The 25,640-nt window shown below is 37.9% G+C and overlaps 1 protein-coding gene across 1 annotated transcript in view; it reads left to right on the top strand.

The window, feature by feature from the left end:
• Sap-r (Saposin-related) overlaps positions 1-25,640 on the top strand; it is a 203,795-nt gene that overhangs the window by 53,403 nt on the left and 124,752 nt on the right. The window contains exons 5-7 of the mRNA XM_067152173.2: positions 3,228-3,356; positions 3,498-3,653; positions 25,227-25,415. Coding sequence (XP_067008274.1) covers positions 3,228-3,356; positions 3,498-3,653; positions 25,227-25,415 — 474 coding nt within the window. The remainder of the gene's footprint in view (positions 1-3,227; positions 3,357-3,497; positions 3,654-25,226; positions 25,416-25,640) is intronic.

A 25,640-nucleotide genomic window follows, 5' to 3' on the forward strand; every position in this document is an offset into this window, starting at 1 on the left:
GCATCCCCTCTAGAGTCTTGCTAAATTGTGACAAAAAAGTAAGGTTATGGCCGCCTGCCATGACAATTTCAAATTATGCTGTTTTCTATTTTTTTTTTTTTTTTTTTACGAGGGTGGCAGCCTTATGGGCACACATGATGCAGGATATATTGCAGGCAGTGGAAAATAGCTGGCGAATAGCAACAAAATGTTCACAAATATGAGATTTATAGTGCCTCCATTTTAATTCTTCTATATAAGTAAGAATACTGCTAGGGGCAGATTGGTGGGTCCCTGGCAAGCACAAAGGAAGCATATCTACTCTACGCTACTCAGGTATCGTTTTGCGTCATTTTCATAATTTTTTTTCACCTGGTGATCTGGACATGATACTGCCAAATTATAACAGAAACATCTTTGAGGACATATTTCCAAGTAAATAACGAATTCCCTTGTTCCTAATTTAAAGTTTTGTACTTCTGGAAACATAATCTCTAATAGTCTTTTTTTACCGGGCGAGTTGGCCGTGCGCTTGGGGGCGCACGGTTGTGAGCTTGCATCCAGGAGATAGTGGGTTTGAACCCCACTGTCGGCAGCCCTGAAGATGGTTTTCCACGGTTTTCCATTTTCACATCAGGCAAATGCTGGGTCTGTACCTTAAGGTCATGGCTGTTTCCTTCCTATTCCTAGGCCTTTCTATCCCATCGTTGCCATAAGACCTATCTGTGTCGGTGCAACGTAAAGCAACTAGCAAAAAAAAAATCTTCTTTTATGAAACAAATGCATGATATATTCTTAGCATTATTGCCAATTAGGCCAACCGTAGAAATTTAGATGTAGGATTATCGCAATTTAAGTAAATTTTATTATTTTTCAGATCAAATGTGAAATTTTTTTTAGATCAGCATAGAAATAATCCAATGCATCTGACACAAGTACAGAAAGCTATATCAATGCAGCCTTTCTACCAGCCCACTATGAACAACAACCAACAACAATTTTCTTCAGACTTATGTACTGCAATGGTGGGAGCTAATATAACCCTGCATAAACTGGAGCACCTTCAAACTTCAACAGTGGTGCTGATTGTTGTTTTAAGAGATAGTACAAACAGGCAACCATCCTCGATAACACTAGAGAGAGAGGGAGAGAGAGAAAATGGAAGGAACCCGGTACTTCCAATAATGAAGGTATCGGCCAAAGGAAGGCAAGGGCCATGAAGGGCCTCAAATGCTCTAATACCGTCGGGGTCGGAAAGGAACAAGAGTTGACCAAGGAAGGTCGGATAGGATAGATGAAAGTGAGGAGCCTGGCACAAGTAAGTGGAAGCAATGCCAGGACTCAGCTAAGAGTCCCGAGGTCGCCAACAGACGATCCCAAGTTGAGAGCCCCTGGGGCCCATTTTAGTCTCCTCTTACGACAGGCAGGGGATACCGTGGGTGTTATTCTACCCCCCTAAACCCACGGGGGAGGGAACAAACTTCAACCAGCTGCCGGCAGCAATTACCGAGTTGGAGAAGAATGGCATGTCATTTAGGATTGTGGAAGAAGTCAGGGGAAGTTTAGACCCAACCTCTGGGAGGATAGTCGCTGTCAGCAAGAAGTTCGATAGGGTTCTGCAGCGGAATCCAGGATGGAAGTGACGGTTAAAGTAACCAGGGTGCTATGAAGTGAGGTAGATGAAACAGTTGAACTAAAACCAGATGAAGTGACTTCACTGAAGTTTTTTCTGATCACTTCATGTGATGTCGAGAAATTTTCCATCAGTACAAAATCATTCTGCATGACAGAAGAACAAGATTTTTACTGTAAAACATTGTAAAGTTGCTTGCTGAAAATTCCTTTTATAGTAATTGAGTGTGTTATTAAATTAAGTAATTTTTCATGCCTATTTTGTTGCCTAGTTTACACTTTAGTGCCTATTTACATGCCTATTTTGGCTAATTTAAGAGCCTATGTGCCTACTTATTTTAACTGTTTTTAGTGCCTATAATTCTCATCTCTACTCATCACCACCTAGCATTGTATAGAGGCACTTGTTTTGTTGTCTTCGCTTTTATCCTTAAGGTCTTCCCTGTCGAGTGGAATTCCCTGATAGATACAATAAATAAATCGGTGCATTGATACAGTAAATTTTCTACAAGAATCAGTTGTAAAATGTGTAGTTCAGTAAACAGTTACACATTTTTCTCTAATTAAATGGCCGCAAGGATGATGGATACAAAGAAATATTGTCCGAGAAACTAACACCACAGAAAAATGGCAAGTGTTGTGTAGAAGGTATATAAAGTGCATGGTGTTGACTAATAGAACAAGAATGTGATCTTACTGTGCAACATTTAAAATAATTGATTATATAATTTAACTATTTAAAATAGTTTATTTGAATCCGCCTTGATCAATAGTCATTAAATGAAAGAAAAAGTATTTATTAAACCAAACATGTTTCGGGAAATCTCAACCATTCCCTTCCTCAGTGGTCAGATCAAAAACAAAACATTATCACACAATCTTTTGTTTTACAATTTAAAGAAGTATTGTCCTAATACACCATATCAAAGAGTAAGAAAGAAATATTATAAAAATGATCAATACATAAAATTGGTTGAACTGAATGAGAATACTATATAAATTTACGATCTTCAATTTTTTTCTTCTTTTTGCTTCTTAAATGGTCATATGCTAGTCTGTACGGTGTCTGCACTTCTCTCATTTAAACTTGATTCAAAATTATTTTTTTGTGTAAGGTAAATTTCTAAATTTTCCAAATCGGTAATAATTGATTATTCCTGTTTTAACACTGCATTTAGAACTTTATTCTGTTTTGCAATTTCCATTCCATGATTGTAATGTTAATTAGATAAGATTGTGCTATTTTCACTCTCTCTAGATAGAATAATTAACTGGCTGGTGTAAAGAAATTTAAGAGATTTCAGTTCACCAAAAATAATTTAAATATCTGAAGAAATTTGTAACAGCATTTGATAGTACAGAATTTGGACATCAAACTAAATTTCAGTTAAATGTATCTGTTCTCTGTTTATTGATGTGATGTATTGTTGCATAAACGTAACAATGATAGTATTATTAAATATACTTTGTAAAATTAGAGAATGGAGAAATTCTCATCTTCCCAGTAGAATTTGATATTGATCTTGCTCTCCCTCCGAGAGTGAGCACATGCACATGCAGCTAGCCACTAATCAAAGAACATTATTGTAACTGTTAATGTTTGTGCATGTCCGCAGGGAAACAAGTACTACACATCCTATGATAGTGTTGTTAGGGACTGTGAAGACTGCAATCAGATTGCCAAGCAGATGGAGGCAAAGTTCCGCTCAACTCCGAAAGACGACGTGCTTCACAACTTGATCGAGGTATGATGTGTACTGTTCAAAACATAAATCAGCTGCGTGTTCTTCCGCAGTTTAGTTTTATTCTCCCCGGGAGCTTGCTTGGCGTAGCCACTGTGGACCCTCACTTCCACCTCTGACATTGATAATTGGTATGCATTGCAGGCATGTGGCTTCATGGGGAGCTTCTCCGATGGCTGTTCTGCCATTTTGATCACTCACTTCGACAGCCTTTATGACCACCTGCTCCGCCACTTGGAGGCTGATGGCTTGTGCCACTTATCAGGGATGTGCCAGTATAAGTTCCATACCCATGCCAAGGTTAGTACTCTTGTGTTCACCGGTAATGATGATTTTTGTGCGTATGGGACTAACAGCAAAATATAATATTTCAAAGGATGGTAGTGACCAGGGGTGCCAACCTGAAGAACAAATTGTGAAGTGTGGCCAGGCAAGTCCAGATTTTACCCATTTTCTTGGGCTTGGTTTTTCAGTTTCTTACAGTTTAAAAAAAAAAAATGCTTTTAATTATTACACATTGCACCACTGCAGGATTTTGGTAAAGTATAGACCTTGAATGATCTGCATAAGCAGACACATATCGGGAAGAAGAAGAAGAAGAAGAAGTATAGACTTGTTTGCTCATGGATAAAATTCAGTTTATATTTTTATGCTGAAATTTGACTTGGGTGCCTCAGCCCTCGAAAAGAAGTTGTTAGCTGTAAGATCCAGGACCAGAGTGTTAGATTCCTCACAATGAATGTTCGTGGTTGCAAAATGAATTAGGCACTTACAGTATAGGTGGGCCGGCACAAGGTTGCACTTGACAGTTGTAAGTCATGTTGGCACCACTACAAAAATGAAATGAAGAACGTTACCCGTTAATCAGAATCACCAATCCACTACTTTTTATGTCAGATACAGTTACGCATTTTATTCACGTCAATTATTATTTAATGCCATATAGTGCTTATAATCTTTTATTTGCTTACACAAACATGAGACTTTAAAAAAATGTTATAAAGTTTAAGCGAGCCACAAAATAAATACGAACTATTTACAGTCGATTGTTGTTGGCAATATGGGTAGTATAGTGGTGCCATCTATAACTAGCTTGACTACCGCATTGCAGTGTTGCCGTTTTGCATATCTCCGCTAGCACGTGGTCAGGTGTCATTCGCGCGTTTGTGAAAGTTTTGTTTTCGTTGTGAGATAATTGTGAAATTTTATTTTAACGAATGCAGTGCGACGTCTCGGAAACGGCAACATAGTCATGAAGCGCGGAGTGTCCCTTAATAGTCAGGCATTAGAATTAGTGCGGAGAACTCGCGAGTTTTACGAGAGGGAGAGGAAAGTCGTACGCTAGCCGCCTCTCTGTTCCCGCAGATCATGGTGTGGAACGCATATGTCAAACATTAGGGCTTTCACATCGTATTGTTATTCAGAGAGGTGTTCGCCTCCAAGAACAGAAGTAAAAAGGGACTGGGGTACCGGTACATAGCAGTAGCGGAAACGGGGCTGATATTAGGGACTTGCTTCACAGCACTCCGGGAAAGAAACGAATTAAGCTATCTCCTGTAACAGGAATTATTTCCAGGCTGGTGTAATACGAAGACACGAGTACGATTATTACAGCTCAAAGTCCCTTCTGTCATTGTTATGGACAATGCACCTTACCACTCCATAATAATGGACAATACCGCTACTTCCAGCGCCCGTAAAGAACTGTTAGTAGAATGGCTGCGGTAAAGAAATACCCCAGCGCATATGTGTATAACTTAATTAGTCGACGAAGTAGCGAAGGAACAAGGGCACGAGGTGATTAAGTTGCTACCATACCACTGTCACTTCAACCTCATTGAGTTGGTACGGTATGGGGTGAAGTAAAACATTACGTGCGCACTAATAAGTCCTTACTGAAGTGGAAGGACTGTTCGGGAGAGTATTGCTCGAATGGATACGGCTTTGTGGGTGAAGAAAGTTGGCCATGTCGCAAGGTTCATTAATTCGGCAATAGCAACACATGGCACCATCAGAGACTGTCAGGAGTTGATGATCTGATGACAATGACAACGAAGGCGACGGTAGTGATGGCAGTGATCTGGAGTATATCTAGCCTCTACCTTTGTCAATCAGGTATGAAAATAACGTTTCTGAATTTTCGTAAATTTTATAGATTTTACTTGAAACCTTTTGTGTTAGCACCTGTGTAAATTATTCTAACATTTATTGGTGTATTTAAAGTGAGATTCTTGTCGGCCGATTTCTTCCGTACCTTCTAACATCGCGATAATAAGAACTTCGTAGTATATTTATCTCGTATCATATTGTGTGATGAATAAACGGTGAGTATAAAGGTCAGTGCCATTTTAGAAAGGGTATTTACCCTAAAATGGCAGTGGGCAGGCCATGTTGCTCGGAGAACTGATGGTAGGTGGACAAAGCTTGTGCTTGAGTGGTGTCCGAAAGATCATCTCAGACCAAGGGGAAGACCACCGGACAGATGGGATAAAGACATCCGGAAGATTACTGGGATCAATTGGCAGAACATCGCTCAAGACCGTCCCAGATGGAGAGACCTCATGAAAACCTACCTTGCTTCGGACTTAAAGAGGCCGCATCGTAAAAACGATTGAACATGGCTGATAGTGATAGTGATAGTGATAAAGTTCGATTTTTGTCGGCGGATTTTATTTGTATTATGTATCATCGCGATGACATTAAAAATATCTCTCCCATGTTTTTAAAAACTCACGTGTCGTGCAATAAGCTGTTGTTACTGCGGCAACATCGCTTCGTCCGCCATTGCAGTGTGACCAACATTGTGCGCAGCTGTCATGTGCAACCTTACGCCGGCCCACCTTTAGAAGTAGTTGACCTTGGGTAATTTTTCAGTCTGTTCAGTCAGCCCACTTGATGCCCATGATCTTTAACACGTCACTCCCAGTTCCCCCATGGGTATTTAATCATGCAGCCTTGCGATTTTTAGATGCCACCGTGACTCTATTAGTTTCATCACTCGGTGCCACTTGAATTCCAGTCGCGCACTTCAGAGCCCTCTGGACTGGCATGTGTTTTAGGTCGCACATCCCACAATGTGTGAAATTACCCCAAGCTCTAGTAAAAAGTTCATCTGCTTGTTATCTACCAGCAAATTGATATACTGTGTCATCTAACATAGATTTGAACCTAAAAAGTTGGTGCAAATCCCAATTCTTTTGAGGTTGGGTACGCTATTTTACACACGTGAAGCCTAATCTGACCCTGGTCAGATATGGGAGTGAATGTATTAAGGTGTTAGCATCATAATTTTGGCTAGGAGAGGTGGTGGTATAAAATTTTGAATCGCAAAATTGCATGCAAAAAGCCTGGGTTCAAATTCCAAACCTCTTGAGGGCATATGAAGCTGTTGATTCATTGAATGGGGATGTAGAACCTTGAGCAGACCCCTTGGTGTTATTCGACAGAAGTAGGTTATGTGCTGACACAGGCTTTCACCTTCTCTGTACATCATCACCACACACCCACACGTGCAGGTTGTGCAAGGATGTCCACTAGAAATACCTGCTTCAGACCTCTCTGGAAGGCGCACACGATGATGATGATCATCATCATCATCAGTCTTCTCAGACTCGAAAATGACCTTTCTGCTGTAGAAATTGATACAGGGATCGTTAGGAGCTGAACAAACTTCAGCAGCTCTGGATTTTTGTAATCAACATCAACCTTACATGCTACACTAAGAGCCGATTGTATAAACGTCGCTGACTGGAGATCAATTTTAGCTAAGTTCAGAAAATGATCTGAGATCAGACCAGTGTCGTGTTGTATAACACTGATCTAAAATCAACTAATCAAAGTTCAATTTTGATCCCAGTTCATATGCAAGCTCTTGGCAACAGCGCAAAAACAGTCGAGTGTCGCAAGTCGCAGTTGAGCAGTGTGAATGTTTTCATTCGTATTCATGTTGTGTGTGCTGAGCAAAAGAAAGAAATAAAGAAAAATTTTAAGCTACGATATTTAGGGACCTGAGCCCAGCATCACAAATAACTTGAACATTTAACGAAAACCACCCATGACGATTCCTATAAACTTCTGCGTTATTGCCCCCAGGAGATATTATAGGTATATGGGTACAATCTATAGCGCCTATATCACCAGGGAAATGTTTTACATTGAAAAAATCACGCATGATTTTCCTCGCGTCATTTTGTTCGGAAGGCATTTTGATAAACTCGTATTTCAGTGCAGTCATAAGATTAGATACGTGATGAATGGCTCTGCAGATTTTCGCTGCATCTACATGCAGTAAATCACCAACGACTAACTGAAAACTTCCCGTGGCAAAGAATCTCAAAGTTAGTAACATGTGCATTGGAGTTAGTAGGTTTTAAGTAGAATATCACGCAACCTGAGTTCTAGCTCTTCCACGGTATCTTTTCCCAAGTGATCCCTCAGTTTTAACTTCTTATCACTCAGTTCTCTCATTGGATTTCCTCTTTCACAGAACACACGAGGAGCCCGACAAAATTAATCATTTTCATCATCAGAAGATATATCCGAGAAATCGGAGTAATCAGACATCTGTAAAATATGAACAAGATAAAATAATAACGTAAGCAATTTATCGAGGTTATGTTACAGAATTATTACATTACACTGCAGTAGAAGAAGCGTAATATTGCTTATATACGGACAACTCTAGCTAGCAATGTATGAGGTTAGACTAACAGTGTATTTTTTAAACCATTTATCGTAAAAACAGGTAATATTTTAACAATCAGCTGTTTTTGTATCTCAAGTAGGAAACAACTCCTTGAACTAAGTACAAAGAGTTTGATCGGAGAAATTTCTCCAGTCAAAGTTTATCGTGGTTCAGTGCGAATTGATCTCAGAATAACATTTATACAATATAAATGTACGAGTTTTGCGTGAACCGACATCAATTTCGTCTCTGATCTAAGATCAAACGGTTTATACAATTGGCCCTAAGAACACTTTAATGCTTTTTGTTTATTTCATTTACTTTGTTTTATTTTGTAGGGCTAAGTGACCGTACATTTAGCACCACTTGTATACCATGCATTGCTATAGATATTTCATGAACCTATTATGAAAGATGAAAGAGAACATTTGGTTTGGATATTGCAGCGACTAACTGGGTGTCTTAACGTTGGGAGGAAATCAAAAAGCATTAGATTATGAATAAACTTCAAATTGGCAGAGTGGTAGACAAACGTTTTTACCTTTACCACTGATCGCATTTAGGACTGTTGCCCAGGTGGCAAATTCCCTATTAATTGTTTAGCTAGTCTTTTCTTAGTTGTTTTCAATAGAAGTTGGAAATTTATTGAACATCTCCTTTTGTAAATTATTCCAATCCTAAAATATCTCTTCCTATAAACGAATATTCACCCTATTTTAGCCTCTTGTATTTTTACAATTTGCTTTAAGTCACACCAACACGGAGAGGTCTTATGGCGACGATGGGACAGGAAAGAGGTAGGAGTCGGAAGGAAGCGTCCGTGGCCTTAATTAAGGTAAGCATTTGCCTGGTGTCAAAATGGGAAACCACGGAAAACCATCCTCAGGGCTGTCAAATGTGGGGTTCGAACCCACTATCTCCCGAATGCTGGATACTGGCCACACTTAAGCGACTTCTGCTATCGAGCTCGGTCCTCTTGTATTCTGAGCACAAGTTGGTAGCCTTCTGCTGGTAGATTGCTGGTAGATTTACTGCTGCTTAAAAAAAAAAAAAAAAAAAAAAAAAAAAAAAAAAAAAAAACTCCAATGAAACAGCAGTTCTAAAAATACCTGACAATAAAATGGAAACTGTAAGGCACTTAGTAGCATTGTTGGATGCACTAGCGAGTGGTTGACTGTTCCAAGATCTGTGTTATCTCAGTGATAAAGTAGTTAATAATTGCAGAAATTAACCAAATTGTGTGTGTGTGTGTGAGTGAGATACACTTAGCTCCACAAATAATTGTGTTCAGTGTTCATTTGTAGTAATCGGCTATTAGTTTTCACACTGAGTAGCTCCGTAGGCGTTCGCTAGATTACAACCGGTTATTTAGGTCTGCGTGAAAGAAGAAATATACCTTTCTTTTTAATAATATTATTAAAATATCAATAGGTTTGTTGATAAAAATACGGTATTTACAAAGACGGGATATTAAAAAGAGTCGTAACTTCGGCAGCGGTTATATCTATTAGTGCAGGCATTTGACAGGGTATTTCAAATAGCAGTTCAACGGTCCCACCTATCACGAAGGTAATAACTTCTTTTAATAACGCGATACTGTTGTAAATTTTGTTTAAAGAAAGGATTTCAACAGAATAGACAGTATTTCACTGGTGAAATAGTTAACAGTCGTAATTGTTATTGATTATTGTCGCTCTTCTTATTCAAATATTGCCATTGTTGGCTACAGTCTGTGAACAAATGATGTAGTGTATCAAGGAAATGTAAATAAAAATCAGCTGATTCTTGTATTCCGATCATTTGTAGTCCTGAATAGGCAGTTAAAGTATCCGTAATTTATATTTCACACCCTCGACATTTCAGTATTTATGAGCGGTTAGCTAATAATCAAGTTCCTACATTCCAATAACTGCAATTCAAGTCCCTGGCGTAGTTTAGACAGAAATACTTTTGAGAAATTATTGTGAACAGCCTCATATTTTTCAACATTTAAGGACACTTTTTATTCTCTGTCCCGCAGAGTAGGGAAAATATTAGTAATCCACCATCTGTAAAGATCACATAAACGCATTTTAGTTGAGAATTGTAGTGTAGATACAGTATATTAGATAGTATCTTGCCTGTTAAATTCGTGTGTATTTTTCTGCAAATGGCAGGTTTCATTTCTATTACAGCATAGTAGGACAAAGTAGTACTAATATTAATCTGTATACGTGTCTAACTTTGTTGGTAATCTTTGAGTACCGTACCTACCGGTAGTTCTTGCAAATATCTAAATTTAGGCCTAATTGGAATTTTCATTTCTATTTGTGCTTAGTAAGAAGCTAGGATATGTCCGAACGTAGTTTTAACATTATTGTAGTGTAGTATAGTAACTTATTAGAAATTAGAGTGCCTATTCTATAATTTTGAGTAGTTTTGCAAATTTTGAACGTTAATGATAATTTTCTTTTCTGTTTTTGCTTGGTAATAACCTGTTGTAATTAGAATACGTCTGAACGTAGTTTAAAATTATTGTAGTGTATTATAGCATCTTATTAGAATGTAGTGTGTTTCTTCTTCTTCTTGCGTTCCGGCCTTCTAAGGACCACGTTACAATTTCAATTGTTCCTCCTTAGTTCTTTCCTTTTCTTCCAGTATTCTTTCATTGTTTCACTCAGATGGCCTTCACTTAAACCGCAGTGGTACATATAAGATAGGAAATTTGTTTAGAAGGGTTATAGAGAGGTACATTCAGGGAAATAGGCTACGCTAGGCAGCAGTGTTAAGGGAACAGGAAACTGGAAATCAAGTAGGGATGACATAAAACTGTTAGTGCTTAACTGTAGAAGTATTGTAAAGAAAGGAATAGAATTAAGTAATTTAATAGATATATACTTACCAGATATTGTAATAGGAGTTAAATCATGTCTGAGAAATGATATAATGGATGCAGAAATTTTCTCACGGAACTGGAGGGTGTATCGTAGAGATAGGATAGGAAAGGTAGGAGGGGGAGTATTCATTCCCGTGAAAGAAGAATTTGTAAGCTACGAAAAAGTTAAAGATAAGCATGAAATTCTAGGGGTAAGGCTCATTTCTAAAGATTATAGGCAGCTAGATGTCTTTGGAGTGTACAGACCAGGAAAGGGTAGCGCAGATGCTGATTCAAAATTATTTGATAAGATAATCATCTATGTGGGAAACGATAAGGAAAGGAACGTGATCGTAGCGGGTGATCTCTATTTACCAAATGTCAATTGGGAAGGTAATGCGAATGACAGGAAACATGACCAACAAATGGCAAATAAGTTAATATGGGAAGGGCACCTGATTAAGAAAGTGATGGAACCAACTAGAGGGAAGAATATTCTGGATGTGGTGCTGGTAAAACCAAATGAGCTCTATACAGAAACCGAAGTAATAAATGGTATTACTGATCACGAAGCTGTTGTTGTGGTAATTAAAAATGTGAAAGAAAGGAAGACATCAAAATTAGGACTGTTAGACAGTACCATATATGGCTGATAAAACAGGCATGAGGGAGTTTTTAATCTATATATATAAAATAAGAGTTTTGTCTGTAAATTGCTCAAAATTTGAAAAGGATGGTATTTCTGTATCAGTCATGCCCATAGTAACAAGGAAATGCATTTTTTAATTTTCCGTAATTTCTGTCTGTCTGCCTGTATGTATGTATGTATGTATGAATGTACACGCATCACGAGAAACCACTGAAGAGAATTTAATGAAAATCGGTATGTAAAGTCCGGGAATAAGTCGCTACAATCTAGGCCATAAATAATTTTTTTCACGCTGAGAGAAATGGTAGTTTAGGGGAAGGCTTAAAATTTAATTCTCAAATATTTATATTATTAGTGGTCCTATCTTAATGAAAACCGGTATGTAAAGTTCTAAAATAAGTTGCTACAATATAAACTAAATAATCTTATTCACTCTGAAAGAAATGGTAGTTTAGGGGAAGGCCTAAAATTTTATTCGCAAATATTTGATATTAGTGGTCCTATCTTAAAATAAGTATGCAAAGTTGGCGAGTAAGTCGCTACAATCTACACCATAAATAATCTTATTCACGCTGAGAAAAATGGTAGATTACGGGAAGGCCTAAAATTTAATTCTCAATTATTTGTTATTAGTTGTCCCATCGTAAATAAAATCGGTATGCAAAGTCAGGGAATAAGTCGCTACAATCTAGGCCATAAATAACTTTATTCACGCTGAGCGAAATGGTAGTTTAGGGGAAGGCCCAAAATTTAATTCTCGAATATTTGTGTTATTAGTGGTCTTAATGACAATTACTATATAAATAAAGTTACATAGTATTAAATTTCTGATCATTTATGTCTTATACATTTTGACCGTACCGGCTATGATAGCGGAGATATTCATGAATACGGATTTTTGTTGCTAAGCTCGTATCAGCGCCGTCACGAGAAAATGGGTAAACAGAATTTTAATGAAAATCTGTATGTAAAGTCTGGGAATAAGGAACTACAGTCTACGCTATAATTAATTGTATAAGACGGCCTCATATTACAGAGTCGAAAGAAAATTGAATGTGAAGGCCTACAGTACAGAAAACTCATAACACTGATCAACAGTAATATTACATTGACCATTGTTTGTGATTTGCTTCGTGTCTCTGTTGCCATTCATCTCTGATAGATGGGATTACTGCTGTATACCGAGTTTTTAAAAAATTTGCTCTACGTCGCGCCGACACACATAGGACTCATGGCGGCGATGGGATACGAAAGGGCTAGGAATGGGAAGGAAGCAGCCCCTATGTTAATTACGTTACAGCCCCAGAACTTTCCTGGTGTGAAAATTGGAGACCACGGAAAACCATCTTCAGGGCTTTCGACAGTGGAGTTCGAACCCACTACCTTCTGGATCCAAGCTCGCAGCTATGCGCCCCTAACCACACAGCCAACTCACCGGGTCGCACCGAGTAGACTTATATAGATTTTAAACAAAAAGTTTTATCTTAAAGACATAATATTATTGTTGTGTGACTTTTAAAATGTTATAAGATTTGTCAATTAGTTTTATAGGAATAATCTTGATCCAAAAGAATTGTTTCATGATCTTATACAACCTTAAGTGAATGATAGTTGGCTGATGATGCTCGCGAAAAAGGAGCGAAACATGTACCATATAAACATCTTAATAAATATGTAAGTTTGTACTATGTTTTTATTGTATTGAATAAGTGGTAATTAACAAAACTGTAAGAATTTGTATCATAAGTGGTATGTTCCGAGCTGTCAGTGGAGAGATGGCGTGGGAGGACATCAGTAGACGAATAAGTTTGGATAGTGTCTTTAAAAGTAGGAAAGATCACAATATGAAGATAAAGTTGGAATTCAAGGGGACAAATTGGAGCAAATATTTGTGTATAGGAAGAGGAGTTAGGGATTGGAATAACTTACCAAGGGAGATGTTCAATTAATTTCCAATTTCTTTGAAATCATTTAAGAAAAGGCTAGGAAAACAACAGATAGGGAATCTGCCACCTGGGTGACTGCCCTAAATGCAGATCAGTAGTGATTGATTGATTGATTGATTGATTGATTGATTGATTGATTGATTGATTGATTGATTGATTGATTGATTGATTGATTGATTGATTGATTGATTGATTGAAGTGAAATTGAGAATATTAAAAATAAACCAAGGAAAATAATACACAACAAGAATTAATAGCTAATCTGAAATTAAAAACACTGAACTAATTGTAACAAAAGCAGACAAGGGTAATGTTACTCCCAGTCTAAAAAAAAAAAGACTACATCCAAGAAACAGTTGAGTTTATAGAAATAAACAACATAAAAGAAACAGAGGAGGAGCCAACCAAGAATCTAAAAATGAAATTTAAAGGAAACGGTTTATAATTCATGAACAAGAAAAATATAAACTAATTCTGATGAAAACATCTACAGAAACACATTAAATTAGAAAACAACAAATTAATATCAAATTCACTAGAAGTGATTTCTAAGATACAGACAACAGAATTAAATGATGGACTCCATATTAGGGTCCTATGATGTCTACTCTAATATTCCCATTAGAGAGATGATAGACCTAATATAGGAAAATTTAAAGAAACAAAATAAATTAAGCCAAACAGAAATCAGTGAAACCATAAATTTGTTAGACTTAATAATAAATAAATTTCAGGTTTGATGGGAAATACCACAACAAAAGACAAGGTTTACGTATGGGAGGGTCTTTATCAGTTTTTTTAGCTGATATTTGTCTAAATAACCTTGAAAAATCCATTTTGAACACACATCACAAGAAAATAAGACTTGGGACCTGTTACTTAAAAGAATTCCTGTAAAACGGCTGTACATTCTCTACTATATGTAGGTGTGATTTTTCAGTTGCACATGGCGGGAAGTGCGATTCTGAAGCATGTGCCTACTCGATGGTTCACACTGAGAATGTGTTTAGATAGAATTTTGCTGCAGTGAGACCCTTTGGTTACTTTATTCAGGAGCAAAATTGTGAGTAGGGTTTCTCAGATGGGAACTTTGAACACTTACAAAATTCCTAAGCACTGTCTAAGTGTGCAGATGTGTCTTGTTTGTCTGAAAAGGTGAAGCATTGTCATAACACTTCACCACACTCCTCAGTTAAAAGGAAAACCCAGTCATCAGTTTCAAAAAAAAAAAAAAAAAAAAAAAAAAAAAAAAAAAAAAAAAAAAAAAAAAAAAAAAAACCAACCTAGTGATGAAACTAAGAGCCATGCATTGTCACATGAAGAAGACTGCTCATGTTCCTTTCATCAAATTTACATAAATATTTTTGCCTTTTTCTCTCAAGTTATATGGATATCTTTGAGAATCCAAACGTAGCTCTTCAGTCAAGTATGTCGCACATCCACTTATTGAGGTCAGTTTTGGCGGACCTATTGAAGAACGTGTTGGCAAGGTTTGTGAAACCACACGTTATTAAAAGCTCCTCTCTCCTTGATGTAGATTATCATACTCCAGCAAATCAAAAAGATGATTGTGATCGATGATAGGGAACTCTGCGTTTGTTTGAGTGAACACATTGAAGTCTGAGGAAAAGTGCATATTCCTTAGGTCTGTTATAAAGTGTTTCTCTTCATCATGTGACTACATGGTACACACATTTCCATTCAAAGATGTTTTAATTAATGCAGAAGTTGCAAATATTTCTGCTATAAATGAGGCATTTTCTAGCCTTAGATTTTTCATTAACAAGTTTCTGAACATTTTGACTAGTGAAATGGAACATTTAGATAAGGAAACTGATTTTCTGCACTCCTAATTCTGTAACTTTCAGCTGAAAGAAACAGACCTGGCAAAAGGAAGAATTTCAATTCAATGGGCATTGGTAGGTCAGATGAAATCAGCTCATGGTGTACTTAAATATGACAGACTCTCTAAGGTGATGCTTGCTATTTTATCAGTTCCACATAGCAATGCAGAATGTGAAAGTATTTTTAGCAGAGTCACAAAGACAAAAAACAAAGTTCAGATCCTTACTGTCTGAACAAACTTTGGAAAAACTTTTAACCTTAAAATCATTTCTGCAAAGCAAGTGCTTTGAGCAAAAATTTAGTTCCGATTTTCTGTAGAGGGCTAAGTCAACTACAGGTGTGTTGAACAACAATTAGTCGTAATGTGATCAGCATGTTGAAGGATTAGAAGTCACATGTTCCTACAGTTTCAGGTATGTCCAGTATTTAGTAATCACATATAAATAATGCAAAATATACAACCTGTGACAGTAAAGTTTGGTGAATGAATTCAGAACTGTCGATCCGGCAACACTGGCGGCACACAACGCTGCACCTGCCTAACAGCAGGTTTTGACCACCTGTTCCCACGTTATTCAGTTGAGCATCGTGTGTGTGCCGTATAAGACTTGTTTGACACAGTGCATGTTTTGTGCGTTGGTTCTGAACTGCGAACTGGAACATGAACGACCAAAAGATCAATGTACACTTTTAAGCTTGGCAAGACACCGAAAGAAACGCATGCGATGCTGGTACGTGTTTATGAAGATCAAGCACTGTCCTTGAAGTGTGTGTACAAGTGGTTTGCCAGTTTTCGAGTTTCTGACAACCCCAGTACCGGAAGACCAGCGACCGCCGTCAGTGACGAAAACATTGAGAAGGTGAGGACGTTAATCACAAACGATCAGCTATTAACTGTGCGCATGATGGCAGATGAACTGCAGATTAACCGTGAATGCGTGTGACAAATCATTACCCAGAAGTTAGGGAAGAGGAAAATGTGTTCTCGTCTTGTGCTACATCACTTGACGAACAATCAGAAGCAGGCACATTTAGAGGCTTCACAGGATTTTGTCAAAACAGCGGATGTGACACCAAATTTCTGAACTGTATTGTCACTGAAGATGAAACCTGGTGCAGAGGTGCCAGCTATTATGGATTGCCCCTGATTATTACGGATTTCACCTCACGATTACGGAATTTCGGTCAAAGGGGAAATTATTACGGAAAAGGTGACATCAGGAAAAAATAATTTTCTACGGAAAAAAGAAAAGAAGGAAAAGGCTCAAAAGGATTGAACAGTTTCTCCTAAATCATCCTTGTTTCAATGTTTGTGAGTTGGCAACGATACTTATTCGATCGTGACTTCCTTTTGCTACCCATAAGCGTTGTAAAATTCATTGTGAATGAAGGAGCTCAGGTGCTGCTCTTCTCCACTATAAATCCTTCAGTAATGTTGTATTTGCTGTGTTAAGTGTACCTAACAGTTGTCAGAAAGATTGAGAAAGAAGGCCTACAGTAAGCACATCTGCACTGGAATCTCTTATGGTTCAGAAGAAGAAAATGTCATCACGGTGGGAAGGATGCTTCAAGAAAAACGACACTTAAAAGCAGCTGCTGCATGAGAAACAAACTACAAGGAATGTTTTATCATAGAACTAACAGGTTGTGTGCAAATGTTATTGTATAATACTGTATGGTATCCCTTCAAATAGATTGCTAGACGGAAGGGAAAAATGGATGTCATTATCGAGAAGGGAGGAGCATGCTTTGGACTTGTCTTAAAATTTTTCTCGGGGGCGGAGGGCGATTACTGATAATCCACTTCAAATGTTGGCACCTCTGCTGGTGTCTGAGGTACGACCCTGAAACGAAATGGCAAAGCATGGAATGGCATTCTCCGGGATCCCCTCACCTGAAAAAAGTCAGAGCCGAAAGTCACGCATTAAAATGATGCTCATCACCTTTTTCGATAGTCAAGGTATTATCCACAAGGAATTTCTACCTGAGAGAACGATGTTGAATGCTGCACGGTACATTGAAATTTGTATGACCCTAGTACGCACAATAAGGTTCATGGTTTTTTGTCCACGACAACGCTTGCCCACACACAGCCAATATTGTCAAACAGTGCATGGCAAAAAAGGGGGTGGTGCAACTTGAACATCCTCCATACTCACCAGATCTAAATCCTCCAGACTTCTTCCTATTCCCACGACTCAAAGTCTCTTTCAAAGGAAAGAGATTTAACGATATTACTGACATCCAACGAAACGTGACGAGGCTTTTGAACACTATCCGAAAGGAATCCCTCTTGCAAAGTTTCCAGGACATGTATCACCAATCTCAGCAGTGCATAGTTACAGGAGGGGACTATTTCAAAGGACAGTAAGGTCGCTGTCGTGCAGTGTTCATCTATGTTGATAGTACAGGACTATTCACTGAACTTTGTCACAGGTTGTATATATGTAGGCCAAATAGTTGTTAATGTATTGAATTATGATGAATTAGTATATGTTCTGCCATCAGTGATGTGTCGTAATACGTTACAATTCGCTGCCCAATTTCTCCCGATTTTTTACTTTTGAAAGTTGGCATGTCTGCTCTAAGATCAGACATAAAGTCAAGCTTGCTTCATGCGTTCCTACATTTCTTCCGAAGCGAAATTGATCTTGTCCCAACTCGGTTTGAATTTGTCTCTCCATTCTCTGTAAATAATACGTGTTAAAATTTTGCAGGCAAGAGATACTAAACTAATTGCGCTGTAGTTTTCACATTTGTCAGGACCTTTTTTCTTGGGAATAGGTATAACAACATTCTGTCGAAAATCGGACGGCACTTCTGTCTCATACATCTTATACACTAAATGGAATAACCTCGCCAGGGGTTTTTTTTCTAAGGAAGTCAGTAATTCAGCGGGAATGTCATCAATTCCAGGTGCCTTGTTCCTATGTAGGCGTCTCAAAGTTCTGTCAAATTATGACCTTAAAACTGGGTCTCCTCTTTCATCAGCATTGACAGCCTCATCTTGCTCCAGAACTGTATCATCTACTTCGTTAAGTTGATACAACTGTTGGATATGTTCTTGCCATCTTTCTGCCTTGCCTTCTTTCCCTAGAAGTTTTTTTCCATCTGAGCTTTTAATATTCATACATGTAGATTTCGTTTCTCCAGAGGTTTCCTTGATTTTCCTGTATGCAGCCTTTATCTTTCCCAGGACCATACAACCTTCAGCATTCTTGGACTTCTTCTTCAGCCCTTCTTCCATAGCTGTCCTGCACTTTCTAACCACTTCATTCTGTAATTGCCTGTATACTTTTTTGCCCTCTTCATTTTTTGTATTTGTGTATTTTGTCATTCGTCAATCAGGTCTAGTAGCTCCTGAGTTAACTGTCGATTCTTAGTTGCTCTTTCCTTCCTAACATTTCTTCAGCAGCTCTACCAACCTCATTCTTCACGACTGTACATTCTTCCTCTGCTGTGTTTCCATCAGCCTTTTCATTTAGTCCTTGTGCAGCATGTTCCTTGAAACAATCCCTCATCTTCCTTTCTTCCAACTTGTTTAGATCCCATCTCCTTGCATTCCTTCCTTCCTTGCTTCAATTTCTTCAACTTCAGATGGCATGTCATAACCAACAAGTTGTGGTCAGTCTACATCTGCTCCTGAAAAAGATTTTTAATCCAACACCTGGTTTCTGAATCTCTGCCTAATCATAATGAAGTCTATTTGATACCTTCCTGTGTCTCCAGGTCTCACCTACATATACATCCGTGCTTTTTGTAGTATTTGACCAAAGTATTAGCAAGAACTAATATGATTGTTGCAGAATTCAACCAGCCAACTTTCTCTTTCATTCCTTTGTCTCTACTACAGCATTACCTTCCTTTGCCTACCACTGCATTGCAGTCTCCCATCACAATTAGATTCTCATCGCCTTTTACATATTATATCAAATCTATCTCTTCATATATTTTGATTTCATCATCATCCACTGAACTATTAGGCATATAGGCCAACACTATTGTGGTAGGTATTGGTTTGGTGTCTTTCTTAACAATAATCCTCATTTTTAATAGCTTTAATTTTAAAATTAGGGCACTTGCACCTAATCAATACCTTTAAAATTTATGTAGAATTTTTTTTACGGTATTACCGGTTTTGATCTGTTATCAAGACCATCCTCAGCTACATGGATTAACTATATAAACTCTGCATCGCTATGGATGATATAGATGATAAAAGCTGTGTATTATAAAATTACAGTCCTAACTTTTTAGGTTTAGTCTTCCTGAATTAGGGATACCATTTAGATGTCCATATTTTTACATTGTAAAAACTTTTTTTATCCTACACTTCCCAATTTCAAGCGGGTGCTTTTGACACATGGTAAAAACGAAGAATTTTCTCGGTGAAATTCTGCCTTGACAACATCCAATAACCACCTTTCAAATTAAGGGAACCAAATTGAAACGAGGACATTTAGGGAGTCTGTTGCCTCTTATATACTTCATATTTTAGAAAGTGTTCAGTATGGATTTATACTTTATTCACTGATAGCATTATATTGAAAACAAGAGGCTACATTCACAAGGAGACTAAATTAGATAGTGGATAAGTTTTTAATAGTTACTGTAACAGGCTACTTAAACTGCGTGTCTTCTCTACGGCCATCTATGCCAATGGGCTTCAACTTTTAAACTCCCAAAGACCTTCTTTTACGGTTAGATGGCTCTACCATGAACAAGCACACTCTTATTAGCAGAGAAATGTTTAATTTTGGAGTTGGTAAGCCTCTCTTGAGGATTTTTTTTTTAATGCATGTAAGTTGTCAACACTTCAGTTAGTTCCTCCTCTATTGTAATCAGCCTATCATATGCTTGTAAATATGTTCTCTAGCCAATCAAACCAGGAGTGTGTATGGAAATTCGGTCTATCAGCATATTGTAGTTCAATTTAATCTGGAACTTTCCCCTATGGAACTGTATAAGCAGGGCACTTTAGGGCCATCTTGTCTGAATTGCTCCAGTTCTTGAGAGTGCGACTTGACAAAGACCGTAGATGGCTAGGGAAGCAGGGGTGTGGCCTGCTTGAAGAAGATCCATTGATACAAGGTAATGGCAGAATTTATCTAAACATGTAATGGTGCCTGTGGGTAGTTTGAGGGGAACATTTCAGATGTTCTTAATGTAATTTTGTATTTTGGTGTTTTAAATGTAGTACCTTCTGCAAAGTTTTCAGACACTAATAAGGGAACTACTGAGAAATATGTAATGTAAGGGAACGTGGGTGGTGACCCTCAGTAGTCTCCCCTTCAACTTTTGAATTGGGTGACTAAAATTTTCTACCTCTAAATTTTGAATCTTGTCTCGACTTTAAATGTTCCTCTTTTAGTCACCCTTTTCAGTGTGGGATTAGCCTCTGCGTCATTGGGCCTTAAGCCAACTTAGATGCCGGTGTTTTGCCTCCTTGCCTTTTGTTGATGGCCTGCTATGCGTAACCTTTTTTTATCCGTAAGCCCTTGTAGTATAGGTAATTATGCCCCTGTATACCCTTAATGTTTCTTATGGTAACTGTCTTTGTTTTGGTTCCCAATGGGAACAGTGATTAATATTATTGTGGTGCAATTGATAAAGCCACGATGGGGTAACCGTTTATGAACACTTTGAAGTGGGTCACCCGATGGGTTGCTTAGTGTAATTTGTGTGTCAAAAGCAACTGATTGCCTGTTCGAGGCTAGACTCTTGTATTTTGGAGCCGAGACTCCTATGAAGTATACCTGCTCGGAGCAAACCTTGCTCTTTCACGATATTGTACCTGTCAGGAGCAACTATGCTCTTTCATTTGTAATTTAACGGCTGGTTGTTTATCCCAAGTTTTTACCCGACTTCTAAGTCCAAGGTATTGTTAGAGCTGACGAGCTCGTTAACCTTTTCAATTGTTTAGTTTATTTTTTGGGTTGAACTGTGTTGTTGTTATCTGTACATTACGTACAGTTTGCCAACGTTTCGAATATATTGCAGTATTCTTTTTCAAGGCGACTGAAATACCCCTTCTCGATCCGAGGTAGTCGGTCCCCAGGCAGCAGTCACACTATGAGGGTGGTTCCTGATCTTGGTCTTTTATATCCTAGCCTTTCTGGCTGACGTAAGCCCCCTGGCTGTCTCGTGACAATTCTGGAAGGTATGTGTCACAGTCAGGTAGTGGGGCTTGCCCTTGCTGTTATGTAATTGAAGGTTCGGACTGCGTGTTAATGTTCTGGTCTATATGTTTAAACTATGAATAATAGGCATCCAAGAATTACTGATTTTATATCCTTCTTAATTCACATTGTTCGGGTGTTTCTTAATTTCAATAGCCTCACAGATTTTCCTTTCCAGATTCCAAGGGATAGCTGCTACGATCTTGGTCTTGTCAAATGGTATTCCATGCCTTGTTTCATAGGAACGCTTGGCTACCGCTGAGATATCTGTGTTTTGGTTCTTGGGGTGATGGATATGTCCTTTTAGGCGGTTGGAGATCGGACGTTTTGTTTCACCAACATAACACGCTCCGCAGCTACATTCATTGTGGTATACTCCAGGAGCCTGTAATTCTGTTGTGTCTTTTACTGGTGGTAGATAACGGGCTAGCTTCCGGTGTGGTTTATAGATGGTTTTTATGTCGTATTTGTCCAGTATCTTGCCAATCCTGTCTGTAGTGTTTTAATGTATGGCAGTATCGCTGTTTTCGGGCGGGTCAGTTCTTCTTTCCCATTGTTTTCTCCTACGGCGGCCTTGTCTTTGTTCTCTTCTGATTTTCTAAAGGCTCGTCGGATGTTATCGAGCTAGTAGCCAGTTCCCCTGAGGAAACTGTATAATGTGTCAGTATTCACATTATGTACCAAATTTTAATAACTAGCTAATCTTTTAGCTTCTATTGTAACTGTTACAATACAAGACTCGGAGCCAACAGAAGGGCGGTTACAAACACAACTGTAGATAACAAGCAACAACTTTCAACAAACACTGAACATTATTCCAGAATCTACAGACATTTCTCGACAAAGGTCTCTGACATTATTTCCAATCTGTACAAAGGGCCACTTCTTCGACAGTAATTCTACTGATGCTTCAGTTTCGCCTTTACGTATATCTACCTTTGAATGTTGAATACCTTCAACCTTACGACTTTAGCAGCGGCCTTGAACATATTGTATACATGACATACGTTTTTGTGCTTATGTTTACGCCCTCATTTTTTTGGCATTAAGCATTATCACATTGGTAATCCACAAACAATTTTATTGAACTACGTATTTTTAATGGAAGAAGTTTTAGTCTCTGACAAGATAGTTTTAGTATGATCATTGACAGTGTTCCATTAACATGTTTTTAATAATGTATCAATATTCACATTATATGTACCAAATTTTAATAACTAGCTAATCTTTTAGCTTCTATTTGTAATATTATATGTACTTTTGAAGTTTATTTTAGGCTGAAGATGCTTAAATTGAGGGCGAAACATGTCCCAAATAAGTGTTATTGTGTTTATGTAACAACGATAAGAGGAAGTAAAGTATTAAGTAGGTGGATTAGTGAACACCTTCATTATTTTTCAACTGTATATTTTCAATATGGACCAAAAATGGGGTTTATAACATGTAATATGAATGCACCAGCCAACACAATGAGCAACATTTTCACACCATTCATAACGGGGACTGTGTGCTGCACAAGAAATGGCATTACTATAGAGCATCCAGCGTTAAGAAAAGACTACAGGCCTTATGGGCTTTTACTTCTATTGGTGTTACCCAATTTAGTTCTACATGTATATATAAAAATTATAATGAATTCCTATCAAAATGTTTTTCTTATGAAACAAGCATTGGTTGTGCCATAGAATACTAAAGAAGATGGAAAATCATTTTGATATCTTTGAGTTTATCCTTTTAAATATCGTATATGCGGTTCAGTACACGGAACAGCCGGCCATGCTTGTCGCATTGCACGCCACATTTCAGCGTGTAGTGCAGAAGTGTGTACAGTAATCAACATGTGTAATAACTCAGCTTAACCACTGCGAATCATCATTGGTGAGGTCATTGTGGCATGTTTCCCTTTTTGTGTGTGTCACTCATTACAGTGATTGCTTATGTAAGGGAGATATTCGGCAGAGTGAAGTGATCGTCTTCCTGCGGCGCATAGCGTTTTGTTATAAATACAGTATATTGTGTTTCATTTTTCGTGTATTGCATTGCTTTTTGTTGTATGTATCGTGTATTGTCTTTTTCTGTTTAGTATTTAATATAATCAATCAGCAAGTAATACATTTAAATTATAGCTGAACATGTGAAAAGGAGAAGTAGTGAAGTTGTCAGGAGAAAAGAACGGCAAATGGTGCTTAATTCATTTTCATATTTGAAAACAAAGCATCCAGGACGAAGTGTAAACTGGGTAGTAGATAAAGCCGCAAAGTTTTTAGGAATTTCGAGGTCTTCTGCCTTCAAAATAAGGAAGGAAGCCAGGGAAGGGCTATTCCAGAGTCCCAGCAAGAAGCGGGAAAGGAAAAAGTTAATTCGCAGTAATTCCAGACTCATTAAATACGACGATTTTGTCAGAAGTGGAATATGGAGCACTGTTCATGAATTCAATTTTAGAGATGAACCGCCAACTCTGAACACAATCCTCACTTCTGTAAACAGCAACCCCGAACTACCTGATTTTAAGAAATCATACGAATAGGTCATTCGGCATTCTGTATTTTATGTTGTGGAAGAATATTTAAGTTATCGTATTTTGTGATAAACATGAAGCCCTTGCATCTGTTGTCACTTACGAATAAATTTATCTGAAATTAGCTGAAGGATACATCACCGAGATAGAGATATCTCGCCGTCAGCTTCCTGTGTTGTAACCACACACTACTTGCCTTAATAATGAAATGTTTCTGGGGGCTAATAGACTCGGCACTGCGCTCCCTTAAAGCAACAACGATCATGAAACTTTCTCAGATATAAGAAACAAGACAATCATTTCGGTTTCTGGGCATGCATATTATTATTATTATTATTATTATTATTATTATTATTATTATTTAGTTCGCATCCCTGCATGTTCAAACTCTTAGTCTATTTCGAATGATAGTCAGTGGCTATTATCCTTAGAAACGTTATGGCAAAACGAAATGTCATGACTGTAATGTCATTAATTCATTAATGACTGGAGATAATCTAGCATTTACATTATTATTAGTCTTGCAACAGCTGTACCAAGCCGATATATAATTTTATGTCATCACTGTATTTCACAAGCAGTGTCCGAGCCGCGGCGAGTGAGCGAGTATGGCAACAGTGGAAGGCAGCAGGCCTATAAGGCCTGTAGTCTTTTCTTAACACTGGATGCTCTATAGCATCGCTCATACCTGTCACTTTCATGTTGTCAAAGCCAAGGAAGGATAAGACTGGGACAGGCCAATGAAAGTAACAAAATTACAAATTACTCTAATTACAGTATTGTAAAGGTGGAAATCATAAATTAAAATTTTCACAAGTTGCATAGATAAAGACGAAAGCTGCAGCCAAAATTTTGAAATCACGTCTTTCTTTTTTGTGTGCTCTATCATCGTGTGCTTTCACAGTATCACTGATCTCTTGTCTATTTCCATTACATATAATTTGTTCCTTTTATCACTATCAGCATTTCTTTTCTTTGAAAGAAAATTGTGTATTATAGCTTTCAGTTTGGATGTAAGTTCAATATAGCTAAACAAAATATGTTGACATGTACTTACCGGTTGCATCCCAATATTAGGGAAGAACACAAGGTATTCTTCAGCATTATGTAATCTAGTGTCATTGTCAAAGAAGTAGTTACTATGTGCTGTGTTGTAAATATTGTTGATTGTCAATAAATGTACCTTCTATTTTGACAGAAAAGCATTGAAGTGATTCACGAGTCGACTGTTGGTATGGTGAGAACGGATGACGAAGACCTTCCATGTGAGCTGTGTGAGCAGTTGATTGTCCACCTCAGAGATATTCTGGTTGCCAACACGACTGAACAGGAGTTTGAACTTGTTCTCAAAGGAGTTTGCAAACAGTTCAAGGAATTCAGGAGTCAGGTGAGATTAGTCATTGAGATCATATTGTGGGCAAGTCAAATAACAGTATGAATCTTAATTACGACGTAAAGCAGAGCCTCAATTCTCCGTTTTTGGAGAACCCCGGAAAAAGAAAACTTTCGATACAGTGTGGTGACTGTTGGCACTCAACATAACAATTATAAAAGAATGAAATTGAAACATGAAAATAACTTGTTGGCTGAGTGGTCAATGTACTCCCTTCGG

Source organism: Anabrus simplex, chromosome 8 (genome assembly GCF_040414725.1).
Source record: "Anabrus simplex isolate iqAnaSimp1 chromosome 8, ASM4041472v1, whole genome shotgun sequence".
NCBI classification, from domain to species: Eukaryota; Metazoa; Arthropoda; class Insecta; order Orthoptera; family Tettigoniidae; genus Anabrus; species Anabrus simplex.